The 27,996-nt window shown below is 40.2% G+C and overlaps 1 protein-coding gene across 5 annotated transcripts in view; it reads right to left on the reverse strand.

Moving 5' to 3' along the window:
* UNC13C (unc-13 homolog C) overlaps window positions 1-27,996 on the reverse strand; it is a 921,443-nt gene that overhangs the window by 147,141 nt on the left and 746,306 nt on the right. For all 5 annotated transcript variants that reach the window (XM_030189213.1, XM_030189208.1, XM_030189204.1 and 2 more), the window contains 3 exons: window positions 19,331-19,457; window positions 2,994-3,090; window positions 2,355-2,498 (listed from right to left, as the gene is read on the reverse strand). In XM_030189213.1, the coding sequence (XP_030045073.1) occupies window positions 2,355-2,498; window positions 2,994-3,090; window positions 19,331-19,457 (368 nt within the window). The remainder of the gene's footprint in view (window positions 1-2,354; window positions 2,499-2,993; window positions 3,091-19,330; window positions 19,458-27,996) is intronic.

Genomic DNA, 27,996 nt, shown 5'->3' on the forward strand with positions numbered 1-27,996 from the left:
ATGTATCTATATCGGAGTGATATACAGACCTCCCTCAGATTCGGAGGAAATGGACAGGGACTTAATTGAAGACTTAATTGAAGACATCCACAAGATAGCTAGGAAAGGGGAAGTACTACTGATAGGTGACTTCAATATGCCGGATGTTGATTGGGGTGTCCCGGCTGCGGGGTCGTCTAGAAGCAAAGAGATCTTAGATTCCCTACAGGAAGAATTGTTCCAGCAGTGGGTAACGGAACCGACATGGGATGGAGCTGTTCTGGACCTGGTGCTTACGAATGGAGAATACATTTCTGACGTCAAGGTGGCGGACCATTTGTCATCTAGTGATCATCATATGGTATGGTTCAATATTAAAACAGAAGAGAGGGCTCATTCGAGATTGAAGGTCCTGGATTTCAAAGGAGCTAACTTTGCTGAGATGGGGGAATTTCTCAAGGAACAGTTAGTGGGATGGGAATAGCTGAAGGATGTAGAATAGCAATGGACAAGACTGAAAGGAGCTATATTAAAGGCAACTAGCCTTTATGTTAGAAACTTACATAAAAGTAAGAGGAAAAGAAGGCCTCTCTGGTACTCGAATGTAGTAGCTGAAAAGATAAAGGAAATGAGGCTAGCCTTTGCACGTTATAAGATGACTCAGAAAGATGAAGACAAGAGAGAATACCTAAATAAGCAAAGGGAATCTGGAAAAGCTATCAGGAAAGTGAAGCGGAAAATGGAGGAAAAGATAGCTAATAAGGTAAAACTGGGGGACAAGACCATTTTCAGATATGTAAGTGACAAGAGGAAGTGCCATAATAACATTGTGAGGCTCAAAGCTGAGGGAGAGAAATATGTGGAAGATGATAAAGATAAAACTGAACTGCTTAACAATTATTTTAGCTCTGTGTTCACGAATGAAAAACCGGGAGTAGGGCTGCAGAAAACAAAGGCTAAAGGGGATGGATGTATGGTAGACCAAGACCCGTTTACGGAGGACTGTGTTTGTGAGGAGCTTGCCAACTAAAAGCAGACAGAGTGATGGGGCCTGATGGGATACACCCAAGGGTGCTTAAGGAACTCAGAGAAGTTCTGTCGGCTCCGCTGACGGACCTCTTCAATGCTTCCTTAGAAACTGGAGTGGTCCCGGTGAACTGGAGAAGGGCAGATGTGGTTCCTTTGTACAAGAGTGGAAGTAAGGAGGAGGTAGGGAATTACAGACCTGTCAGTCTGACCTCGGTGGTGAGTAAGTTAATGGAAACGCTTCTAAAGAGGAGGATTTTGACATTTCTTGAACTTCATGGAATGCGGGACCAGAGGCAGCATGGCTTCACTAGTGGCAGGTCGTGTCAGACGAATCTGATTGTCTTCTTCGACTGGGTGATGAAACAGTTGGATATGGGAGGGGCGCTTGATGTGGTATACTTGGATTTCAGCAAAGCCTTTGACACGGTTCCGCACAGGCGACTGATAAATAAATTGAGTGCCCTCGGTGTGGGACCTAGAGTAACTGATTGGGTAAAAAATTGGTTGAATGGTAGGAGACAGAGGGTGATGCTAAATGGAGCTTGCTCTGAAGAAAAAGATGTCGTCAGTGGAGTACCGCAGGGATCGGTCGTCAGGCTGGCTCCTTTTAACGTCTTTGTGAACAATATTGCGGAAGGGCTGTCTAGTAAGTTTTGTCTCTTTGCGGATGATATTAAAATCTGCAACAGGATGGACACCCTGGAGAGTATGAATGACATGAGGAAGGACCTAGCGAAGCTAGAGGAATGGACTGATATGTCAATCCCCAACCCCCCTTCTTGCCGTCCCCCCCCCCCTTCTCTTTTCTTGTGAACACTGCAAATTTCTCTATTTATCTTGCAGGTGTCCACTCATAGTTAGCTCCTTAGTTCTCATGTTTGGCTTACATTCTCTTACCTCAGCCCTCAGGCCTCCATCAGACTTTCATACATTTCTGCATCAGCAGTCTAGGCTTCCCCCCCCCCCCCCTTCTCCTCCTCCTGGTTATCTTGCTTCTCACATTCTTTATTAACTAGCACATCCTGTCCTTTGAACTGCCATAGTCCCTTTTGTTAGCAATTGTAAAGCCATCTTAAAATGTTAATTAATGTGGTGGTCCTTATTAGAAAGGGCCTACAATATTAGTACACACACTCACACAAATATAGTTATACCTTTATCCCCAAAGATTTCCTTTCTACAAGGGCATAAGCTATGAATTTTACCTCTGTAATTTTGATAAGTGAAAAAGCAATATATTTACATATTTATCACAGGGGGACCTACTACTCATCTTGAGCATAGGTTTAGAAAGGCAAGTAATTAAATCCAGTAATTATGTACTCGATTGTACTATATTCATTTACCTTTGCAAATCTCTTCATTAAATGAGATAATGCCTCAGGATTAGGACATTCAAGTTTCTTGATAATCTCAAAACTCTGATTGAGTTGTGTGAAGACATCAACCACAGAACAGGAGAAAAGGGCATGCTCAGATGTTGGCTGAAACTAGGATGAAAAACACAACAGTCAAGACCAGTATATAGACATTTTTAGTGGTATATTTGTATTGATAAATTTATAATGCCATATTAGACCATGTGAGGTCAAGCTGGTGATCCCTATCATATTGTCAGACTCATGCAAAGTTTTAATTTAACAGGCGAAAACAAAACAAAAAACATACAGGCCACAACAGAAACCAAAGAATAATCTCTCACCGAGTATGTGCAGAAAACTCTTATTGGTATGGGACAAACTAAACCAGTAACCCCAGTAAGAAAATCACTTCTCTTCTTATTCCAGAGTCTTTTTGTTCAGCAGGTTTTAAAATCTTTCATGCTTCACGGATTCACCACTGTCAGTGACTTTGTGTGACTTTCACCAAGCTAATTTGCCCTCCTATATCTCTATGCCACTTTATCTAGTCAAAAATGTTTAATGTTTGTATAATCCTCTCCCCCCCCCCTCACAAATCCTGCCTACAAACTGAAAATTACTCACGCCATCTTTTTTGTCTCTTTCTAGGGCTCCATGAAGAAACTCCATTGAAACATCTTCATTTTCATCCAACCACTGCATGACAAATGGTTCAAACCATCTAAAAGAAAAAATTATGAAAGTATGTCTGGTTCTTACACTGCTAAATAATTGCTCAGCTCTTCTGGGTTATAGTTTTATTTATTGTATTTATAGCTCACCTATCACAAATTTAGGTGGGTTGCAATATAAAAATGCATATAATCATACAAACATAGGAGCAAGCTGCGTTATTCCAGGAAAAATCATTATTTTCCTACTCAGGAGTATCAGGTTTGTGGCCTGATGCTCCCACGAAACATCCTTAAAGGGGCCAGAACAACTTTGCTAATCTTGTGGTTAGGAGCCTGGTGATCCCGGAAAGGATGGATAGTACATGTGTTGGTGTAATCTGGGGTGTTTTGGATAAAGAGAGGAATCAGTCATGATTTACACAGGTGCTCTCTAAAATATGTTCATGTGTGCAGTAGCGTTTTTAGCTTGCAATAGAAATCAGCTAGCATTAAACAGTGAGAGGCCCATAAGAATATAATGGGTGTCTCGGTGTTTACCGACAGTTGATTTCTACTGTGAGCTAAAAATGCTACCGTGGCTGGACATATCTGGCAGCTAAACAGAAAACTTATCCATCTAAGAGGTGGCACAGACACAGCCCATATATTTTATCCATCTGAGTTTATTTGTAGATTTTCAGTGGTGCGCCTTAAACAAACAGGCATCATCACTGAAAATCTGCATAAAGTCAAACGGACTTCAAGATCTCAATATGTATACTTTGGAAGAAAGGCGGGAGAGGGGAAATATGATAGAGATGTTTAAATACCTCTGTGGCATAAATGCACAAGAAGTGAGAGTTTCTTTCAATTGAAAGGAAACCCTGGAATGAGGGGGCATAAGATGAACATGAAAGGAGACAGACTCAGGAGTAACCTAAGGAAATACTTCTTCATGGAAAGGGTGGTGAATTTGTGGAACGGCCTCCTGGTGAAGATGGTTGGGCAGAATGGGTGGACCCTGCAGGTCTTTTTCTGCCGTCATCTACTATGTTACTACAGTAACTGAATTCAAGCAAGCTTGAGATAAGTACATAGGATCTCCATGGGATAGTAGGGATAGTAGATGGAATGGATGGGCAGACTGGATAGGCCATATGGTCTTTATATGCCTTACTACTATGACTACTATTACTTATCATTTATACGCTACTGGAAAAGATATCTACTTCACTTAGGGGCCATTTTATTAAAAATCATTAAGCACAGGTAAGGGATAATTTAGGTCATCTATCAATTTAAGAATTTTAAAGATTTTTCTGCCTGTAAAGTGTATTTTATGCAAGGAAAAACACTTTATAAAATTGCATGGTGGAAGCAGGTGTAAATGTTAGCATATGCTAGGGATTAGCGTGGGAAAACAGGGTATTGCGCAATGTGTTAGAGAGTTTTGCAGTACTTTGGGGCTCATTTTCAAAAGAGAAAAATGTCCAAAAAGTGGCATAAATCTGCATTTGGATGTTTTCTCACAATTGGTATTTTCAAAACCAATTTTTAGATGTTTTTCTATGAAGTCTGTCATTAGTGCGTTCAAGTCCCAAGGGAGTGTGTCAGGGGCATTTTAAGGGTGGGATCTGGGTGTTCCTAACACTTGGACGTTTTTCTGCTATAATGGGTCTAGACCAAAACGTCCAGGGCTATAACATAGTAACATAGTAGATGACGGCAGAAAAAGACCTGCACGGTCCATCTAGTCTGCCCAACAAGATAAACTCATATGTGCTACTTCTTGTGTATACCTTACCTTGATTTGTATCTGCCATTTTCAGGACACAGACCGTAGAAGTCTTGCCCAGCACTAGCCACACCTCCCAAACACCAGCCCTGCCTCCCAATCTCGGCTAAGCTTCTGGGGATCCATTCCTTCTTCACAGGATTCCTTTATGTTTATCCCACGCATGCTTGAATTCCGCTACCGTTTTCATCTCTAGTTTTGGTCTAGAGCTGTTTTATTAATGAATAATATGATCTCTTCACTCCCACTATATCAGCAATAAAACCAGTCTTATAGTCACCCTAACACTGATGAGCAAAACTGATCTTCAAAACATATATATATTAATTTTCAAAAATTTTGATGACCTCAATGGTGCTACTTGCCTGTGCCTTCACACTTTAAATTATAGAAAACAACAGCTGATTTACCAGCTTCAAAGTGTGACACTGGGAGGTTTAAATTTGGAGCTAGTATGGGTATCGCTATTACAAATCAATCACAATGGATGTTTTTTTTTTTGTTACATTTGTACCTGACACTGTAAACTAATCAGAGTGGAGAGGGAAATGACATAACTCTCAGGAAGTAATATTTAAATTAGTCAAGAGGACGCCTTCGCCATATTAGCAGGGGTTTCCCTTGAATTAAAGTTGATCTGGGGGGGGGGGTGCGACAAGATGGCGTCGTGAGCGGATGTGTTGGAAGTGAGCTCTGACCCTTTCCTTCCAACTAAACAAATTCCTGGTGCTATGCCGCATACTAAGCGTAAGGCGACGCTCTGAGGGATTCCCTTACCTTCGGGAACGTCTACACCGGTAGGACAAGGACTCGAGCGCTTCTTCCCCGCTCTTTCTCGTGGAGGCGCAGTGGATTTCTTGACGGGGGGAATTGGTGAAGCGGTCCCCCCACTGGAAGCTGAAATATCTCTTTCCCCGCCATGCTCGACGCCTCCTCTGTGCCCTGCAACGATTGCCAGCCGCGCGGGGTCTACTCTGGAGCCCGGAAGGGGCGATTCAGAGAGGCCCATAGGGGAACGCGGCAGAGCTGAGACAACAGCGATTGCAGGACGAGACACAGAGGTAAATCTGGACAGGATTTGGCGGAAGCTCTTAGACATTGAAAAAGCCTTGGGACGTTCCTCAGAAGAGGTAAAATCTTTAAATTTACACGTGAAAGAAGTGAAAGACTCCCTGGATATGGCTAAGCAAGATTTTTCCACAAGAATTGAGGCCTTACAGAAAGAGACTAAGCAGACTGTAGATTTCAAGGTGGCTGTGATTAAGGATAATTTGGATATCAGAAGGAAGATTGAACAAATGGAGAACTATAACAGGAGATTGAACTTACGTGTTTTGAATTTTCCTAGACTGTTGGGTGTATCCCCAATTGATATGTTTGTTAGATTTTTGAAAGAAAGTTTGAATTATTCACAGGAAGTAGTTCCCCCATTAAATAAGATTTATTATATACCTAGCACAATGAAAAAGGTTGAAGGAGAGATATCAAATGATTTACAAAATGTCACGGTTATTTTGGAGAAATCTATAGATGATGTAAGTGAAAGAGGGACGCTGTTGGTGTCCTTTGTTTTTCAGCAAGACCTGAATGCAATTATGAGATTATACTTTAAATCAACTAATCATAGTTTTGCAGGTCAAAAGATTTGGCTTTACCCCGATGTGACAAAATCAACTCAAGAAAAAAGAAGAATGTTTCTTTCTATGAGGTCAAAAGTTGTTGATAAAGGGGGAACTTTCCTCTTGGCTTACCCGTGTAAATGTCTCATAAGGCTTAATCAGACAAAATATGTTTTTTACGTTCCTGATCAGCTTAAATCCTTTCTAGAAGTAGAACAGAGTCAGAGTTAAAAGAAATGTAGAGAAATACGACTCCATAATTTTGGAGAAATTATTTGATAATTTGATTTTTGTTAAACTTCACTAATTCCTGCCCCCCGTTTCTCTTCGCCTTATTAGGCTTTGAGGTCTAAGTAAGCCAGATTGTATTAGATTGTAAGTTTGAAATGATTATATCTGTATGACTATTATGGCTGTGTTCAACTTGACAGTTTGCTATACCTGTTAAAGTTTAATGCAAATAATAATAAAAATTATCATATATAAAGTTGATCTGGCGCTAAAGATGACTATAGGTAAGGACTGTAAGTTTCAATATTCATTGTTTGGGAAAAATAAGGGATGATTCTCACACAGTGATTTATGTTTTTCAGGGGACAGTCCTTGAGACAGCATGTGGAGGTGAAACATGTATGTCGGAGGTTGTGCCCCTTGTCTGACAATATTCAAGATGAGTACTAAATAGTTAAATCACTTTAAAGTTAAATTAAGTTGGTTTAATCGGGTGTACTAATGAGGAGTTGGGTGCTGATTTTCTTGCACAAGTGGAGGAAAGGAGAAACAGGGGTGACATGATACAGATGTTCAAATATTGGAAAGGTATTAATCCGCAAACAAGCCTTTTCTGGAGACTGGAAGGTGGTAGAACTACAGGACATGAATTGAGGTTGCGGGGGGGGGGGGGGCAGACTCAGGAGTAATGTCAAGAAGTATTTTTTCACGGAAAGGGTGGTGGATACATGGAATGCCCTCCCGCAGGAGGTGGTAGAGATGAAAACGGTAATGGAATTCAAACATGCGACGGATAAACACAAAGGAATCCTGTTTAGAAGGAATGGATCTACTGAATCTTAGCGGAGATTGGGTGGCAACGCCGGTAATTGGGAAGCAAAACCAGTGCTCGGCAGACTTCTATGGTCTACGCCCTGATCGTAACTGAATAGATATGGAAAGTTCAAGAACAGTGCTGGGCAGACTTTTATGGTCTGTGCCCTGAGAAAGGCAAGGACAAATCAAACTTAGGTATACATATACAGTATCACATACCATGTAAAATGAGTTTATCTTGTTGGGCAGACTGGATGGACCGTACAGGTCTTTATCTGCTGTCATTTAGTATGTTACTCTGTATGTGTGAAGGCACAGGCAAATGGCACCGCTGAGGTCACCAAAAATTTTGAATATGTTTTGAAGATCAATTTACACATCAGTGTTAGGGTGACTATAAGACTGGTTTTGTTGCTGATATAGTGGGAGTGAAGACATCATATTGTTGGAGTCTCCCACATAGTAAAATTAATTGTTATCTGTCATCTGTGAGGATTAGAAATGAGAAAACAAAAAGTGAGGAGAATGGATGAGGATACCAAAAAGTATGTATTTATTCGCATAAAAAATCAAAATTAAAAAATGACTAATTTATACATAAAATCGACCCTTGACACGGCCGTGTTTCGGCCCTAAGGCCTGCCTCAGGGGTCTTTGCAACCTAAGTTAAATGACAAAACAAATAAAGAATATTGTTACAAATATAACGTGAACATAAATATATTAAATAAGATGAGCGACAATCTCTGAATGTATGACATCAATGAATAAACGAACAGACAGAAAATTATCTGTAACTTATTCTGATAATATAACATTTGAATGTTAAAAGTTAATCATATATGTAAAGTATTACAAAATGAAAATTTTTGTAAAAATTTTTTAGAATTATTAAAATTCATGAATCAAGGCACATAAATAGTGTCTTGAACAATACATCAATTTATAAAAAACAATTTATAAAAATAAACGTTTTAAAAAATATAAATATATGAATGTTATGAAATTATGAAGCAACATCAATATTATTTCAGACAGTACATCAATTTGTGAAAATAGATTTATAAAAAAATCTTGTCAATTTATGAAAATAAATGATATATTTGTGCACAAAAATTGTGATTTAAAATATAAAGAATGATATGTGTGTATAAAATGTAATACATTTATAATAAACATGTGTTAATCCAAATTTTAGTGTGTTCTTTGTCTTGAAATATCACGCAAATGTGATGAATTAATTATACCAGAAGATAGTTTTTAATAAAGGGAATGAATTGTGAATTACCTCAGGAGATATACCTCAGAATGTGTACTCCAAGGGAAATATCGAAACGAAGATCTCTAAGGTCTGTGTGTGTATAAGAATAAGAGTGATATAAAAAAAGGATTAATGAAAATGCAGTGAGAACCAAATGCTTATATAAACTAAAGCATGTAAAATGATATTGTGAAAAGGTATATGTTATAATGACACATGTCTGAAAAGGCATAAAGGAACATGAATGTAAGACACCATGAATATAGAACGAGTCATAAAAAATGGAGGTGCTTGAAGCTAAATTAAGAAACATTAAATGAGTAATAATTATAGATTCTATATTGAAAACAAAATATAATGAAGTATCTGTGTGCAAAGAAGAATTTTTATGTATAAATATGCTGATATTATAATAAACACTTATGTGGAGGCTGAACGAACTTACGTCCTCTCTTCTAAAAATTATATATAAAATGTGCTAAAAAGCACAACGAACTTGTAATACTGCAAGGGAGACAAAACAGTGTTAGCGCTACATGGAAAAAACATGTGCTAATAATAAAATGATTTTTTTTAAGTGAAACAACATGGTAATGAAATGTTTTAAAAACATAATATAATGAGCGCGAAAATTTCTGCTCTGACATTTGTAGAATCGCATTGCTAATGTAGTGTATATACAAGTATGTATATTAAAGACACTAGGTTTTCTATTGTGGCATTTATCAAAATGGTACTACTGTGTTGTTTAAATCTAAATCACATAAACCTCTGTACCGGACTATCGGGAGTCTATGGTATAAGTAGTCTTATACGGTAATCTTTTTGAATAGAAATCTTTTTAAATACATTTATTTATTGAATGCTGAAATATATCTTTCTACGATTATATATAATGTGAATACCGCAAGAGTTTTATCTATTTTAAAATATTTAAGAGTGACAAAGGTTTATAGACCAAATCGAGAAATTATATACGTGATAATATAATATCAAAAAAGAGACGGGGAAAAGATTCTAAATCATAGTGCTTACCTTCTCTCCAAAGAGATGTCTGCGATTGTAAAATATGTTGAAAAATGGCAGTTTTGTTAACGTCTCTTAAATAGAAGAAATTGAAGGAAATGACGTTTTTCAAAAAATAGCGGGAAAAAGAAACGTATAGTTTTCAATTAGGAACAACAGCTGAAATGATGAAATGAAGTGAATCTGAAAATAACTTAATAGCGCTCATTGTGTGGACAATGGAATGATATAATTAGGTCATAAACAAATGAGGTGACCATGATTGAAAATGGAGTGAATGCTATCATAATGGAAAACCTGAAGGATGATTGGTACACTCATTAAATAATTATTGGTGGACGTGATAAATGCGTGGTGTAAAGTAGAGTGAAGTGTCAACATTAACTAATTATAAAATAATTATTAAAATGGTTAAGTGAACGGTCTTGAATCTATATATCTTAGTTAATGAAACAAATACTACTTAAATTTGAAATGCTATGTGTGAAAAGAATAAACGTTGAATTGGATGTGTTATAAACAGATAAGCATGTGCAATTAAAGAGGAAGACGAATCTAAACCGAAGCTAATGAATATGATTTAAGTTAAAAGTAATTGAAACTAAAATAGTTTGGCGCTAGATGAAGCTGAATTTTTTGAAAGAATTATGTAAAAAAGCAATCATTGCGAATAAAGAATAAAAAATAAAAAGTGGTGAAAAGAATTTTTTAAAGCGCTATTTGCACGGAATTGTGGACATGTTAGCGTGAAGTCTGAAGAAATCGGACAAAGAATGGCTTAATCGAATTTGTCCGTGAACAATGAAATGTGCTATTATAATACACGAACTGGAGAAAGTGATTGCGATAACAAAATGTGTTATTGCAATTTTGTGTGTGGCGAATGAACTAATGAAGTGAACGTTTTTGAAAGTTAAATGAATGCTATCATGATAGAAGAATGAGAAATAATTGTAACGCACAATTAATGATTATTGTAGAACGTGATGAATGGATGATATAAAACGTCATCTAGCTGTTAAGTGATAAACTGAAACGGATAAAATATTTGTATGGAAATGATAAAAAGATACTTCTTAGATTAGAAGTGATATGTTGCAGAAAAGTGCTAAGCATACCTAGTTAGTATGACGTCATCTAGCTGTTAAATGATAAACTGAAAGGACATCAATATTTGTATAAAAAATGATAAAGAGATACTTCTTGGATTCGAAATAATATGTTGCAGAAAAATGTTTAGCGTGCCTAGTTAGTATAATTCGATTTGAGAATAATTAGAATAATTGAAAAATAGGAAAGTGAACTGAAAAGGATAAGATTTTTGAATTATATGTACAAGACTGTGAAAAATGAAGATACCTGTGTATGATTATGTGTGAAAGATAAATCCCTAACGGTATGAGCCTCTAAAAAAAATGAAATAATGTGCAATAAAGTGTGAAGATGAAAAAATGAAAAAACGGTGAGAAAACTACGTCTATCTGAATGTGCAAAGATGTAGAGTGACAGAGTGAGATGAAAGAGAATGTGTATGGATGTGAACTGTATGTAAAAAATGGAATGTTGTGTGAAGAACATTGTATAAGAAAATATAAAGAGAGCTGATAAGAAAGGAATATTATGTGTAAATATTGAAATAAATAATGGATAAATGTGTGTAAAGTCTGCCTGTATGTATGGGAATCTCTGATGACAATTGCAGCATAATAGAACACCTATCACAGTTACATATAATTACAACACGTATTTACAGAAATACATTATAATCGATTTCTGCATTAAGTCCATTAGGGTGTAAACTGTTAAACAGAAAAATGAGTCTTTGCTCTTCTCTAAGAAGAATTAGGTCTAGATCACCTTTACGCCATTTAGGAATAAATTTCCTGAGAACAAAAAATTGTAGATCTTCTATGGAGTGATTATGTAAAATCCAATGTTCAACCAGAGGTGCTGATGCTATTTGGCGTTTGATACAGCTTCTGTGTTCTATTATGCATATTTTCACCTGTCGCTTGGTTTTCCCAATGTAGATCTTCTTACAAGGACAGATGATGGCATAAATGGCATTGTCAGAATTGCAGTTTGATTGATGATTTAAAGCGTATTGTCTCCCCGTCTGATGGTCCTCATATTGTGTGATATTCAATGAGTGTTTGCACACAGAGCAAGTACCACATGGAGAATGGCCTCTAGGTCCAATTTGATTTGTAGATATTTCGGGTAATGTAGAAGGTACGAGAATTTCTCTTAAGTTTTTGTTTCTGCTTTTATTAATGAATAAGCCACAAAAAAGTGCCCTAAATGACCAGATGACCACTGGAGAAAGAAAGAACAATAACCCCTTACTCCGTCAGTGGTCACTGACCCCCTCCCACCCTACAAAGATATAAATGAAACACTATATACCAGCCTCTATGATAATTTCAGATGTTATGGCCAGTCCTACTAGAGCAGCAAGCAGGTTCCTGGAATAGCCTAGTGGTGGGTGCAGTGCACTGTAGAGAAGATGACCCAGTCCCATAATCTACTCTATTACACTTGTGGTGGACAGTGTCAGCCTCCCCAAACCTACTGTAACCACATATAGGTGACAGCTGTAGTCATAAGGGCTATTGTAGTGGTGTATAATTGGGTACAGGTTTTGAAGGGCTCACCATAAGATATAGGGGGGTAATGGTGAGATGTGTATCTAGGACCTTTTATGTGAAGTCCACTGCAGTACCCCCTAGGGTGCCCCATTGCTCTGCTGGGATGTCTGTGTGGCTAGCCTACTAGGAAAGCTGGCTCCTCCTATGTCCCAAAGGCTTGAATTTGTGCGTTTTTCACTTGGACTTTTTTTTCTTGGAAAATGGTCCAAAAAGATAGATGTGCTAAGCATAACAGCATCTAGGAAATGGTCATTTTCAAAGAAAAAAGACAAAAGTATTTCTGGTTTGAAAATGGTCATTTTCACTACTTGATTTTTGGACATTTTCAGCAAAACATCCAAAGTCGGATTTAGACATCATATCGAAAATGCCTCTCTTTATCTATTTGCGTGCTAAGCATGCATAAACTATCTTTGAAAAATATTTATTTTGGGAGGGTGTGTCATGAGTGGAAAGCAGGCATGGAAGCGTTAACCAGTTAGTGCGTTGGCATTAGGGTTAATACGGCAGCGCTTTGCACCTCCTAAATAGGAAGTGATAAGTGCTGCATTGTTAAATTTTTGCAGGCACCATGTGCTAATGGCAACATTAGCACACAAAATGCAAAGTAAAAATAAAATGAAAGTTTTAAAAAGCCATATAAAATCTGGACTTAGTGCATGGGAAAGTGCTACATTGTGCCCAGATTTTACCATCCTTTAGTAAAAGGGCCCTTGGGGGTGAATTCTGTAAGTGGCACCTAAAAATCAGCATTGAATATTTTATGTGTTCAGCGCTATCCCATAAAGGGTAGGCAACCTTTATAGAATAGCGCTTATGGCATAAACTGCGCCTAACTTTAGGCACCGGCAATTATGCCTGTTAAAAGTTGGTGTAAATTCCTGCGCTTAAATTAGGCATGGTTCGGACGAGTTCTGTATTTATACATGTAAAATTTTGGAACGCTCTCAAAATACCCCAAGCCACACCCCCAAATTTACACGCAGGTAATTATAGAACACGATCTCCACATAAATCCTAATTAAAGCCAATTAACATCAATAATTGGTTGTTAGCAGCCAATTTTTGGCGCTGATTGGATTGTTAAGCAATAAAGACTCATGCACAAATCAGCTACGTGCGCTGATTTCCACACGCAACTTTAGTCGCCATTTATAGAATCTGGGGGGGAGGGTTAATGTGGTCAGTACTTCCCTAAAAACTGACCTCTTTGAAGTCAATTATCAAAGCAATTTAACTGGCCAGAAACAGCTCTTGGCCAGTTAAATTTCTTGACCGGGGCTAACAGCTCATTTTGAAAGCACTTAGACTTATATATTATATTTATTGCATTTGTATCCCACTTTTTCCCACCTCTTTACAGGCTCAATGTGGCTTACAGTGTGATGTTATTAGTAGATAGTAGATTAGGAGATAATAGTTAGTGTTACATGGAAAGTAGTATCATCGAAATTTAAACAAGTAAAAGTAGAAAACATTACTGATAATAGGTAAGGTGGAGATGTCATAGAAAATATAGTTCCATAGGTTACTATCCTACTTATTTTCGAACGAGAAGACCTGCCATCTTCCGACACAAATCGGGAGATGGGCGGCCATCTCCTGAACCCGGCCAAATCAGTATAATCGAAAGCCGATTTTGGCCGGCTTCAACTGCATTCCGTCGCAGGGCTAGCCAAAGTTAAAGGGGGAGTTTCGGCAGGGTATGGAAGGCGGGAAGGGGGCGTGGTTACGAGATGGCCGGCTTTGGCTGGTAATGGAAAAAAAGGCTGGCTCTGACGAGCACTTCGCCGGCTTCACTTGGTCCATTTATTTTTAGGACCAAGCCTCCAAAAAGTGCCCCAACTGACCAGATGACAACCGGAGGGAATCGGGGATGACCTCCCCGTACTCCTCCAGTGGTCACCAATCCCCTCCACCCTAAAAAAAAACAAACAAAAAAAAAACATTTTTTGCCAGCCTCTATGCCAGCCTCAAATGTCATACCCAGCTCCATGACAGCAGTATGCAGGTCCCTGGAGCAGTTTTAGGGGGTACTGCAGTGCACTTCAAGCATGCGGACCCAGGCCTATACCCCCCTACTTGTTACACTTGTGGTGGTAAATGGGAGCCCTCCAACCCCCCCCAAAACCCACTGTACCCACATGTAGGTGCCCCCCTTCACCCCTAAGGGCTATGGTAGTGGTGTACAATTGTGGGTAGTGGGTTTTGGGGGGGGGGGGGGTTAGGGGGCTCAGCACACAAAGTAAGGGAGCTATGCACCTGGGAGCAATTTTTGAAGTCCACTGCAGTGCCCCCTAGGATGCCCAGTTGGTGTCCTGGCATGACAGGGAGACCAGTGCACTAGAAAAGCTGGCCCCTTCCATGACCAAATGCCTTGGATTTGGCCAGGTTTGAGATGGCCGGCATAGGTTTCCATTATCGGTGAAAACCGATGCCGGCCATCACAAACCCAGCCATCTCTGATATTTGGCCGACCCCAACCGTATTATCGAAATGAAAGATGGCCAGCCGGCGCCGTTCGATTATGCCCCTCCACAGGACCCTTTTACAAAGGCACATAAGGGCCTGAGTACATGCAGCGCACGTCAAATTAGCATTACCGCCTGGCTAGCACAAGCACTTGGTGGAGGGATCCCGGTACACTGAAGACGTAGTGAGCTCAAAGTTACTGATGAGTTATGCACGCCTTGAGACAACCCATGATGCCAAAACTTTGGCCATAGTCTGTGCGATTAATTTTTCTTACATGTCTGTGTTTACCACCAACTTAGAAGTTTTAAGTTAAGTATTCTTTCTTACTTCTGTTTTGGATCCATGAGAAACATGATCTTGCTGTGAAACATTTTAGCAAAAATGGAAATGAGATAAGGGTTTTTTTAAGACGATGAAGAATCTGTGATCCATGTTATTTCCTTCATACCCTATAAAAAGTATAGATTGGGTGGCGGTTGGGGTACAGAGGCTTTTTCCCTTTCTCAGGAATATATTCTTGTGCACATCACTTAAGTATAGTGTATTAGTAAGTAAACTTGCAGTTCATATAAGAGAGTTTTTTTTTATATTGTGTTCTTGTAACTAGATATTCTCTTATCCTCTTTTTGGATTAATTGTTGGTAATTCTGAGTTTGGCACATGATGAAAACACGTGGTAGCAAATCATTTTCTATTTCTACTGTGGGGGTGTTCCCAGTGCTAATCAGCAGTTGGCACACACTGGATGGTTACCGCACAGGTAACGCGTGAGCCCATAATGCTAAGTCAATGGGTGGCATTAAGGGCTCTGGCTGTAAATAAACGTGCACTGGTTTTAATTTTGCCGCACATCCATTTCCCATCCCAAATAAACCTCCAGTTAGTGCCCAACTCACAATCGACTATTTTGGGGGCATTCCGGGAGTGGAATCAGCACTTGGTCAGTTGAGTGCCCATATTCAGCACTTTACCCGCAAAGGTGATCGCATAAATAGGACCACATAAAAGTCAGTCCTATCTTTATGCGGTTTGTCGTAGCCAGTTATGGGGTCCTTTTACTAAGCTGTGGGGAAAAGGGCCCTGTTGTAGCGACAGGGGCCGTTTTTCCTGCACACCAGGGCCCCGAAATTTTTTTTTCCATGTGGTAAGATTACTCTTACTGTGTGGCCATGCGGGGGGGGGGGGGGGGGGAGGGAAGCACTTATCACCACCTATTGAGAAGGGCTCCTGCAGTAACAAGGCAGTGCGCGGTGATGCTCGATTACCGCCGTGTTAGTGCCAATCTATAAAAAATGTTTTTTTTCAGGCATGCCGGAAATGGCACACACTTGAGGCAGAACTACTGCCGGCAGCCATGTTGGACGTAGGAACGTGCAGGACGTCAGGACTAGAGAAGGACACGGGGACGGGGAACCGCAGTAACCTCGGGGATGGGGACGGGGACAGAACTCATGGGGACGGGGCGGGGGCAGATCCCATGGGGACGGGGTGGGGACGGGGACCACAGGGACGGGGACAGGGGATAAACTTTGTCCCCATGTCATTTTCTACTTTGAAGCCTGTTAATGAACTGGACTGTTATTTATGTTTAAGTGATGCCTACAAAGATATTTTGATTTTTTGGAAAAACAAGCAAATATACTGGCCACAACTAGCAAAATTTGCATGTGAGATTCTGTACATCCTGCTACCAGCAGATCTTCTAAGAAGACAACTTCTATTCCAGGAAGGACTGTGGAAGACAGGAGCGCTAGATTGAATCCTGAGATTGTTGATGATTTCTTATTTATCCACAGATTAAAAAAACATAACAGTGCTTTATAGGGCATATAGAACGGGTTGTATTTTATACCCCTGGACATTTTAACAGTTTGAATTAGGATTCCTTGGTGTAGTAGAAACCACCTGTTGTTGGGGTTGGAAGGGTAGAGGGTGGTGGTGGGAAGGAAGATTATTATAGCTGCTCATTGTTATTATTGTTCTCTATTTGTAATTTATACACAACAGTTGCACAGCATATTGTTCCTTTTTATAGTTTAATAAAATGATTTAAATATAAAATCAAAAGTGTTTGAGGCTTATGCAGATGAGGACAGAGCCCACGGGGATGGGGCGGGGATGGAGATAGGGCCTGCGGGGACGGGGTGGGAACGGAGACAGAACCTGCGGAGATGGGGTGGGGACGGAGACAGAACCCGCTGGGACGGGGCGGGGACGGAGACAAACTTTGTCATTCTCTAGTCAGGACGACTTACTCAGAAAAGAATCCTTCCAGATCAGCTGCAGAACGCGCCAGCCCGGAGACAGGCGCTGAAGAGGACTTCGGCTGGCAGGGGCTGGGGACCCCCGCCAGCAAAGGTACCTGACAGTGGTGGAGGGGGAGGGTTGGCGGCGGCGGGAAGGGGAGGGTCAAGAGGGGAGGGTCGGCAGCGCCGGGGGGGGAGGGTCAAAAGTGGTGGTGGCGGCGGTGGCACCGGGGGGGGGGGGGTCAAACGTGGCAGGGGGCTAAACATTTCCCCTTACGTCGGGCTCTGGACCCCCCTCCTGCCGAAGTCTGGCTATGCCTCTGGTCTCTAGCATTAACGCACGCTAATTTTTAGCATGAGGTAAAAATGTTAGCGTGCCTATAGCGCGGCTTAGTAAACAGAGCCCTTAGCTCGTTCTAAAAATTAGCGTGCACTAACACTAGAAACACCCATATATTCTTATGGATATCTCTAGTGCTAGCACATGGTAATTTTTAGCGCACCTAAAGCGCAGCTTAGTAAACAGGGCCCTTAGAGAGATCCTGTCCTACTTCCTTAGGGAAAAAAAAATCAATCTTATAGTGGTATTTTGGATGGTTTGTAATTACAGAGAGTATTTCTTGGTGCACCCAGATATACAAGGTTACAATAATCTACTATAGACAAAAGTAGTGCCTGAATCAATAATCTAAAGTGTTCAGATTCAAAGAATTTTTGTATTTGTCTTCAATTTTCTCAGAAAAAAGCACTTTTAGTCAAAGCATTAAGCTGAATTTCAAAAGAGAGAGTTTGATCACTGTATACCCCCCAAGATCTTAACTAGAGGGGAAAAAGTATACTAATTAGTCTGATCTATCATTATGGGGTCCTTTTACTAAGGTGCACTGAAAAATGGCTGCGCTGGTGTAGACGCATGTATTGGATGCTCGCTGATCCATTTTTCAGCGTACCTACAAAAAAGGCCTCTTTTTTTTACCTGAAAATGGATGTGTGGCAAAATAAAAATTGGCGTGTGTCCATTTTGGGCCTGAGACCTTACCACCACCACCACCCACTGACTTAGCGGTAAGGTCTCAGTGTTAACCAGTTGGCAATCGTCAGCATGCGTACACCGCCGATTACTGCCCGGTTAGCGCCATGCGGTAGGAAAAAAATATATTTTCTGCCAAACGTATCGGACGCGCGTAAAAAATGGAATTACCGCCTGGGGCTCGTGGTAGCTGGGCAGTACTTCCAAACTGACGCACGTTGGACGCGCATAGGCACCTACACGCCTTAGTAAAAGGGCCCCTATATGATCAATCATCAGGTCAAGATTGTTGTTGTCCAATAATAAGTATTTAGTTTCAGTAGGATAAAATTAGGAGAAAAGAAAGGCTTGTTCTATCTCTATCCAGTTAGCAGCCTGAATATGGCCATTAACCGCATAGCACTATCAGGTCAGCGCTGGAACCAGACTGCCAGTGCCAGCCAGTTTCATTTTAACTGTGGTGGCTGGCGTTTTGCCTAAATGTTGGGCAGTTAATAGTAACATAGTAACATAGTAGATGACGGCAGAAAAAGACCTGCACGGTGCATCCAGTCTGCCCAACAAGATAACTCATATGTGCTACTTTTTGTGTATACCTTACCTTGATTTGTATCTGTCTTTTTCAGGGCACAGACCGTATAAGTCTGCCCAGCACTAACCCCGCATCCCAAACACCAGCCCCGCCTCTGCCATCCAATCTCCGCTAAGCTCCTGAGGATCCCTTCCTTCCGAACAGGATTCCTTTATGTTTATCCCACGCATGTTTGAATTCCGTTACCGTTTTCATCTCCACCACCTCCCGCGGGAGGGCATTCCAAGCATCCACCACTCTCTCCGTGAAAAAATACTTCCTGACATTTTTCTTAGTCTGCCCCCCTTCAATCTCATTTCATGTCCTCTAGTTTTACCGCCTTCCCATCTTTAATGCTGAAAAGTTAAAATATATGCAGCATATGCTATTAGTTTAACTTTCAAAGAAAGAAGATAATACTACACAGGCATAAAAGTAACAGGCACAGAGTGAGAGGAATTAAATGCAAAGGGATTAGTTTTCTAACAGGGCTCAGTATAAAGCATGCTTGTGTCTCTCTTGTATGCTGGTGCTAAATATTTAAAGAAGGGAACTCTTCAAAAGATCAACAAAATATGAGCAGGACTTACAGAGAATATTCAGGGACTGCAACCCTGAAGGCAGGCAGTTCTCGCACGTATTCGTTGTAAAACCATTTCACTTTGAAGTGCAAATTCATATAATCTGTACTTTTGCATAGCCGGTGCTTTTCATGTTCTAAGGCAGAGAGAAAATAGAAGCAGAATAAAAGTTTGGCTGTAAATAGTTTCATGTCGCCAAAATCACTTATAGCTGGTGCTAAAAATGATGGGCGTTTGAAACGCAGTGAAAGAAAAATAAAACATGAACACATGTCTATGATACATAAATGATGTTCATGTTGATTTTCCCCATTTCCCCCTTATCTTTGACATTTCCCATCTCAGAAATACAAAGAAGCAGCAGATGATTACCCCAAGGAGGAAACGACAAACAGATCAGGAGCTCACCAGGACGGCAAGCATCCAAGTGTATCAATGAGATGAAGCACAGCATTTACAATTTTCACAATGATAAAAATAGTACAAAGTGGGTATGTAGTTGACTGCTTAATGTGTCCCCCCCCCTTTTTAGGATCACGCTTATAGAGTACACAAACACACACACGAAATAGATGCTTCTTGATAAATTGTTTAGGTGCCCTGTTATGAAATTACCCCCTTTCTAAATTCCAGAATTTTGAAGCCACAAAACTACACAGTTAATAAGTCATTAAGGGGCCCTTTTACAAAAGCACATGGGCGTTTACGCACGTCCAATGCTCGTCAAATTAGCACTACTGCTGGCTACCATGTGCCCCGGGTAGTAATTCCATTTTTGATGTGTGCCCAAAACACATGGTAGAAAATATTTTCTATTTTCTACCGCGTGGCGCTTACCCGGCGGTAATCGACAGTTGGCGTGCGCTGAATGCTTACCGCCTGGTTAGCTTGTGAGACCTTACTGCTAAGTCAATGGGTGGCAGTAAGGTCTCAGGCTGAAAATGGACGTGCGCTGGTTTTAATTTTGCTGCATGTCCATTTTCCGGCACAAAAAAGCCTTTTTTCCAGGCGTGCAGAGGAAATGGATCAGCGCGAATCCAAAATATGCGCTTACACCAGTGCAGACCACTTTTAGGTGCGCCTTAGTAAAAGGGCTCCTCAATAAAGTAGAAAACAATATAATTCAGAATGTCAAAGAGCATATTGTACACTCAGGAAAAAAAGATACACTGCTTATTGGGAATCTGTTTAACTAGCTACATGGACACAACTCTCCAATACAGCAAAATCCTTTATCTATTTTTATCACTCAAAAGGGGTCAACAAATTTGCCTCTGTCTGAATGCTCATTCATCTCCAAATCTGCCCTCAAATTGAACTGACTTCTGGCAACCACACAAAGAGGGCCCCCCCCCCCCCTTGTGGTTTTTGTGGCATGATACAGAAGTTGTTTTGTCACTGCCTTTTTCTTTCCTCAGCAGTGTTTTGCTGCTACCCAATGTAGGGGAGGGAAGGGTATGACCCAGACTGGCATTGCTGCTAGAACCTGCCCAGCATTGGACCTAGGCAATGGAGGGTTAAGTGACTTGCCCAAGGCCAAAAGGAGCCACTGTGGAATTCAAACCTGGGCTTTCTAGTTCCCAGCCTGCTGCTCTAACCAATAGGTTACTCCTCCACTTGCATTATCATCTACTCAGGTCAAAAGAATCCCCATTTTTGGAACAAGAAGAGAAGAATCAAGCATCCTAAGGTGTGTGACCACGGGGTAAACATGAAATGAATGAATATTTTAGTTGATGGTCAATGGACATTGATAATATTTTTATTTTCCTATTCCTAGGAGACCTCCCTGATGCAGGTAGTGAAACGTGACTCATGTCAGAGGTGATGTCTCCTAGGGGTAACTAAGATCATCCACTCTTTCATGACAAGACCGGAATTTGAGAAGCTTTGAAAATTATACGTAAACATGTTGAAAAAATAATGTTGATGGACCAAAGATGATATTGGTCTGCTATTGATTGAGTTATTATATAGTTATTGAGCTCACTGCTAGCCCCAAAATATTTATTTAACAGTTTATAATTGCTTTATTTTTGAAATTCTGCTTGTGGCATTATTACTGAAATTGTATTCTAAAAAACTGTTGGTGAGAAGAAATTATGCATAGAAATGTGCCTGCAATGTCTCCTGTTTTGGAATTTCGGATAATATAGTAGTCCAAAATATGCAACTTAGCCCTGAGGTCTAACCCTTTTTATAGTATGATAAAGGTCATTTTTGTTGATACTGTGCTTGAGTTTTCATCCTCTTGTTTTCTGAAAGTGACTTTTACCCAGTAGCACAACAGAAGGATGTCTCAGGAATCTGATGCTATCTCAGCCAAGCATTGTTCACTTATTATGTGCTCTCTTTTCAAAATGGCATCTGAGGGAGTATCACTACCCCTAGTGTGCGACCTTGAAGTAGAATCTTACCAGAAGGATGCACTTTGGAAACAAGCCAGATTTCATAGAAGTCAACATTGATTTGCTTCAGTCTGTATCTCTTTTTTAACTGATAAATACAATGTCATCATACTGCACAGAGACAATTTTCTTCCTTCCAGATTCATGTACCAAAGGATCAAGTCACTAGAGGCTGCATCACTTAGCATGGAGGCTAAACAACTACCCAGCCACTAATCATTTAATGCAGGCAAAATATACGACTAGGATCTAATTAAATCATTAGCTATTATCACCCTGTTTATTACCTACCAATACATTTACTGAGGCTGTCAGGCTCTAGCACCACCATGATGATGGGTATTAAATGTTATTGTGCCAGAACAGTGAGATTTAAAATAAGGCATCACTCTCTTATCAGCCCTCCCTCCTACTTCACCTGCGAAGACTGATCTGTTACCACTACAAGATTCTTGTGCTGCTGCTGCCACTGCTGCCCCCTTCATCTCCCCCCCCCCCCCCCCCCCCCCCAGTGCTGTCAGAGCTGCCAAGCAGTCTGAGCTCCCCAGTGGGATCACTGAATGCAGCAGGAACAGCAGTGCAGAATCCTAGTACAGAAGGGGGAACAGCTGTTCCAGCTCAGGGCCTGCAGGGACCACATAGAGGAAAATACTTTTATTCTGTACTAGCAGGAGACACTGTGAGGCCGATATTCAAAGCAATATAAACAGGCAGGAAATTCTCTTGCCCGCTTAAATAGCTTCCCGCCACCTAACTGGGGATATTCGGCGGCACTGAACCGGGCAGTGCTGCTGAATATCCCCTGAGACTGCCCAAACAAAAAGTGGGCAGGTCAGGATCGGCGCTGGGGGTGCCGGCTTAGCTATGTGGGCGCCAGCTCTGAATATCGGGCCGGCACCTGCATAATGTTTTTTTAAAAGCCCCCTCCCACCTCCTCGACAAGGTTCCCTCTTTCCCTCCCCCTCTCCCAGCCTGAATCAACCCCCCACAGTTAGCAAATGATCTTACTCATGCTGAGGTCAGAACAAATGATTTTATACATATTGCACACTTTAGTAGGACTTGGGCAAAAAATAGAGTCTGATTCACTAGTGAAAGTAGGTTTTCAGGAAGTTGAATGTGTGCCTGATGGCTGCACTCATGGATTAATGGGCACTAAAGTAGGAATGATAGTAGTTCTGTAGAACACCAAACCTATAGATTATCAGTTTAGTTTAATTGAATTTATTAAGCATTTGATATACTGCCTTTCAAATACAATCAAAGTGATATACAAATTAAAAAATAATCCAGGAAAAGAACTACATAACATCAACAAACAGCACAAACAGCACAAAACAAACAGCTTCATACAAGACACCACAGACTTTTTGAATAAAATAAAAAATATCAAGCAATTACCACCAAGCACCCTTCTGGTCACGATGGATGTAGAATCACTATACAGCAACATTCCCCATGCGGATGGCATAGCTGCATGTGGGAAGCTCCTAAAAACATCCACACTGGACCATCAATACTCACCAGAAACTATTACAAAATTAATCAAATTTATTTTAACTCACAACTACTTCCGCTTTAACAATGATATCTATCTACAAATAATGGGCACTGCGATGGGCACCAGGACAGCACCCCAATATGCCAACCTCTTTATGGCTGAGCTGGAAGAGACATTTCTGAATACATACCAGACCAAACCCCTAAAATACTACTGGTACATTGATGACATTTTTATGATTTGGACTGAGGGGGAAGAAACTCTGAAACAATTTTACAATTCCTTCAATACATACCATCCTACAATCAGATTCAAAATTGACTACTCCCCAGAAAAAGTCAACTTTTTGGACACCACAGTCTCAATCAGCGATGGCTATATACAAACATCTATATACAAGAAACCCACATACAGATGATGCAGCTACCTCCACAACTCCAGCTTCCACCCTTCACATACAAAAAGATCCATTATTTACAGCCAAGACACAAGATACTACCGTATCTGCTCTGACCCAGGGGACAGAGACAGATACCTTGAAATCCTGACTGCATCCTTTGAATAGAAAGGCTACAACCCCAAAATAATCTCCAAGAATATTGCCTCCTCCCTCAAAACACCCAGGGAAAATCTGCTACAGTACAAAGAAAAAAAAGCCACAGACAGAATCCCCCTTATAGTGACATACAACCCAGAGCTGGAAAAATTAAGAAAAATCATAAAAGATCTGCAGCCTCTACTCCAGGAGGATGAATTACTGAAAGAGTTCTTCCCATCCCCACCAGTGCTGGCCTTCCGATAGCCACCCAACTTAAAACACAAGCTAATTAGAAGTAAGCTCCCAACACAGACTCAAAAAGAAGAGAATGGCACACATCCTTGCAATATATCCAGCTGCAAACTATGCCAAAACATTTCACAGGACCCCACAGTCTTTCACAAAGAAAAAATATTCAACATAAAGGAATCCTTTACATGCTCATCTTCCAATGTGGTATACATCATTCAGTGTAAAAAATTTGATGAAGGGTGCTATATTGGAGAAACAAGCCAGATGCTAAAGATAAGATTTAATTTACATAGACATCATATGAAAAATGCCAGTGCCAGCCAGGATGTCACACCTGTGGGATGGCACTTTACAAAACCAGAACATTGTACCAGTGATTTCATAGTAAGAATCCTGAAAGGTAACTTTAAAACAATACAGGAACGTAAGACCTTTGAAGTCAGAATGATTAAATATTTTGATACCCACCAGACAGGACTTAACAAAGATCTGGGTTTTCTAGCCCAGTATAAAGCATAAAAATGTACTGCTTTGTTTGTCACCCTCCTGTCTCCATGCATATCTCCCTGTCTCTCATCTATCCACCCCCATCCTGTTAGACTGCCACTGAAATGCTTTGATGTTTCACTTATATATACTGTCATCTACCAACATTTGCTTATTTCCGATCTGACGAAGAAGGGCAACCTTTGAAAGCTAATCAAGAAATATATTAAGTTATGTCCAATAAAAAAGGTATCATCTTATTTTCTTTTCTATGTTTTGTTTTATTTCTATTGATTAACAAGATAGATGAATGAAGGAAGACGTAGCGGGAGCAGAAGAGAGGGAAGGGAAGAAAAAAAATTGCACCCTCAAACATAAAACAAAGACTTATTCATTTTGCTGTTCTTTCACTGAAGTTCTTGTGCAGTAATATGAGCGCATTGTATTAATATTTTGACTGCTCTTCCAAGGTTGTAAGTTTGGAGCTCTTATAAGATCCTGCATTTATGACCTAATTCCTCTCGTACAAGATTTATGACAGTGACCTATCAAAAACAGGTTACGTTGCAGGATTGGAGCCTGTGGCAGTCGAATTAAAAAATAAATCCAGATACTCAGCAGAGGTATCCGGATAGTAGCTGCTGCTGAATGTCCGGAAAGAGCGGTAAGCTGCTGGCAAAATCTAAAAAGCTCATCTGGCTAGCACTTAGGACACTCCTTTGCTATCCTAAGTTACCCAGATAATAGGGTGCATTCCAATTAACATTTTACCGATTAATCACATGTTATTTACTTACTTTACCCCAATGCAACTCCTCGTGACTCGGAGCTGCAGTGGGAAAAATAAATAACATACCTTCAATCACAATTACAAATTTTAATCAAAATACAACCCTAAAAAAAAAAATAAAGAATAAAAAAATAATGAAAAGAAATACAAAACACAAATTGAAAAATTACAAATTAAAGAATCAAACAACATACAGAATAGCTATAAACAGCCTTACAGTTTACACAACTTACTTCACAAAAATAAGCCTAAAGATATCAGCATAGCGGTACTAAAAACTGCGCTATCCGTATAACTTGTGACTCCACCCCCTGACTGCTGCAGCAGTACAAAGATAATGTCACCAATATCTCTCTCAGTGGCATTCATCTTTGCGATCAGTATTACAAACACACCAGGGTTGCTAATTGGTTCCTTTTTTTAGGACTGGAGAACTGTCTGATTCAGTCCTGGCTTTACTCCAATGTGTTGCTGATCCGTCTATTGATTTCTTTAAGGGCAGCATGACTCCAGGGCTGTGCATATTTTGGAGTAAAACCAGGACTGGCTAAGCCTCAGCTGAACATGTGGAGCCAACTGGTAATCTTGCAACACACAGTGTTCTATTTGTAACTGACAGTTTTTTGCATTAACATATTGTAAAATGCTATGATTGGCTGTCAACCTGAGGAGTGGTATATCAAATGATCTAAAATGAATGAATGAATGAATAAGTAAATGCACTCGTTAGTGATGTGCAGTGTTTTAAAATACAATTAAAAAAAAAACCAGAATGAGATTGAAATAGAACCTAAAACAAAATTCATTCTTAACATTGCTTTGTTTCATTTTTTGCTAACTGCAAAGAGTAAAGAGTGTGATTTGTTTGCAAATGGAGTAGACTAAAAAGGAAGAAGAACCAAAACCCAAAATAGAAATGAAAGATACAGAAAACTCCCTGAAGCAAAATGAAAAACCAAACAAAATGGTATAAGCAGTCCTAGCATTCATGCAGGAAACTGCATTAAGGAATTAAAGTCTGTTCTATTAATCCTGTGAGAATGGAATGCTGCCTTGAATTAGGCATGCCTGGAGGGATTTTTGTCTTTTGGTTCTTTGTCTTTTCATTTTGTTCAGTTATAGATGTGGTGGGAGGTAGGTTTCTTTTTTTTCTTAATATTGTCTTACAAAGGGTAATTCTATAAACTAAGCGTTCATGTTTACATATGCATTATTCATGTAAATGTTTAGAATAATGGCATATCTGTGCACACATATGCATACAAATGCAATATTCTGCCTGGGCGCTGTTCTGCAAATACCCCCTTACTTTACATAGCACATATTTGCAAAGGGACATACATAGGGGTGGAGCATGGGTGGGACATGGGTCTGCTCTCCTTTATGTGTGCACTCACATTTACTTCAGCAGTATGACTGGCATTAGGCACATCAATTCCAGTTTTCTATAATGGAACCTACAGGCTTCTATTGTGTGGTCTCAGGGAACCTATTTAGAGGCACCCAGTTAGAGAACTGCCCCAGTACTGGCTGTTAGAGATTGTAAGATGGTTGTATATAATTTTTTGGGTTAACAATAAAAGTAATCAATAGAAATAAAACAAAATAAAACATGGAAAAGAAAATAAGATGATACCTTTTTTATTGGACATAACTTAATACATTTCTTGATTAGCTTTCAAAGGTTGCCCTTCTTCGTCAGATCGGAAATAAGCAAATGTTGGTAGATGACAGTATATATAAGTGAAACATCAAAGCATTTCAGTGGCAGTCTAACAGGATGGGGGTGGATAGGTGAGAGACAGGAAGAGGGACAGGTGAGATAAGCATGGAGACAGGAGGGTGACAAAGCAGTACGGTTTTCAAAGCAGTACAATTTTATGGTTTATAATGGGCTAGAAAACCCAGATCTTTGTTAAGTCCTGTCTGGTGGTTGTCAAAATCATTTAATCACATTGATAACTTTACCCCCTTAGAGTGAATGCTCAATTGCCAAAATTGTGTGTGATGCTCAGGAAGTGCAATTTTAGGGGCCCTTTTACCAACCAGCAGTAGGGCTACTGCTGGGTTGGCGTGTGGCAAATCAGCCCTACTGCTGGGCTCTTCCAGTAGCTCCAGTTCCACAGCATACTGTTTCTGGCCCTAGAAAATAGCTTTTATTTTCTAGCGCCAATGGGCAGGGAGTAGGAGTGCCCGGCTGCTCCGTGGGCTGCCTGATTGGCACCAGAGCCCTCACCATCTCCTAAGTAGTGCACAGCTATTTACTGCCTTTATTGGGAAAATGTCCTTTTACCCACTGCGGTAAAATGTGGTCTCAGTGTGCAGCAATCCCATGCATCGATACCACCATGGGCCACCTTTTTCCACAGCTTGGTGAAAGAACCTCTTAAAATTTTAATTGATATTTTTTGGGGAGAGGGGAGTGATTTACCTGTCTAAATTGACTTATCTAAAATTAGCCTCAACTTGTAGGAAAGACCTGTGCTGGGGATAGCGCTGGCCACTTTTTAGTACTGCTTAGTAGAAGGGCCCCTTTATATGCTTGAGCAAACACAATGCACTTTTTGGCACACTGTCACTATACCCTTTACACCACTTCCACAACCCCTCCTTCTGTACCCACATGGCTGTGTAGCACCCTGGCCTCTGAGGTTCACAGAGCACCATATCTTTGGGTTGCCTGACAATGCTATTCCTCAT

Source organism: Microcaecilia unicolor, chromosome 1 (genome assembly GCF_901765095.1).
Source record: "Microcaecilia unicolor chromosome 1, aMicUni1.1, whole genome shotgun sequence".
Lineage (NCBI taxonomy): Eukaryota > Metazoa > Chordata > Amphibia > Gymnophiona > Siphonopidae > Microcaecilia > Microcaecilia unicolor.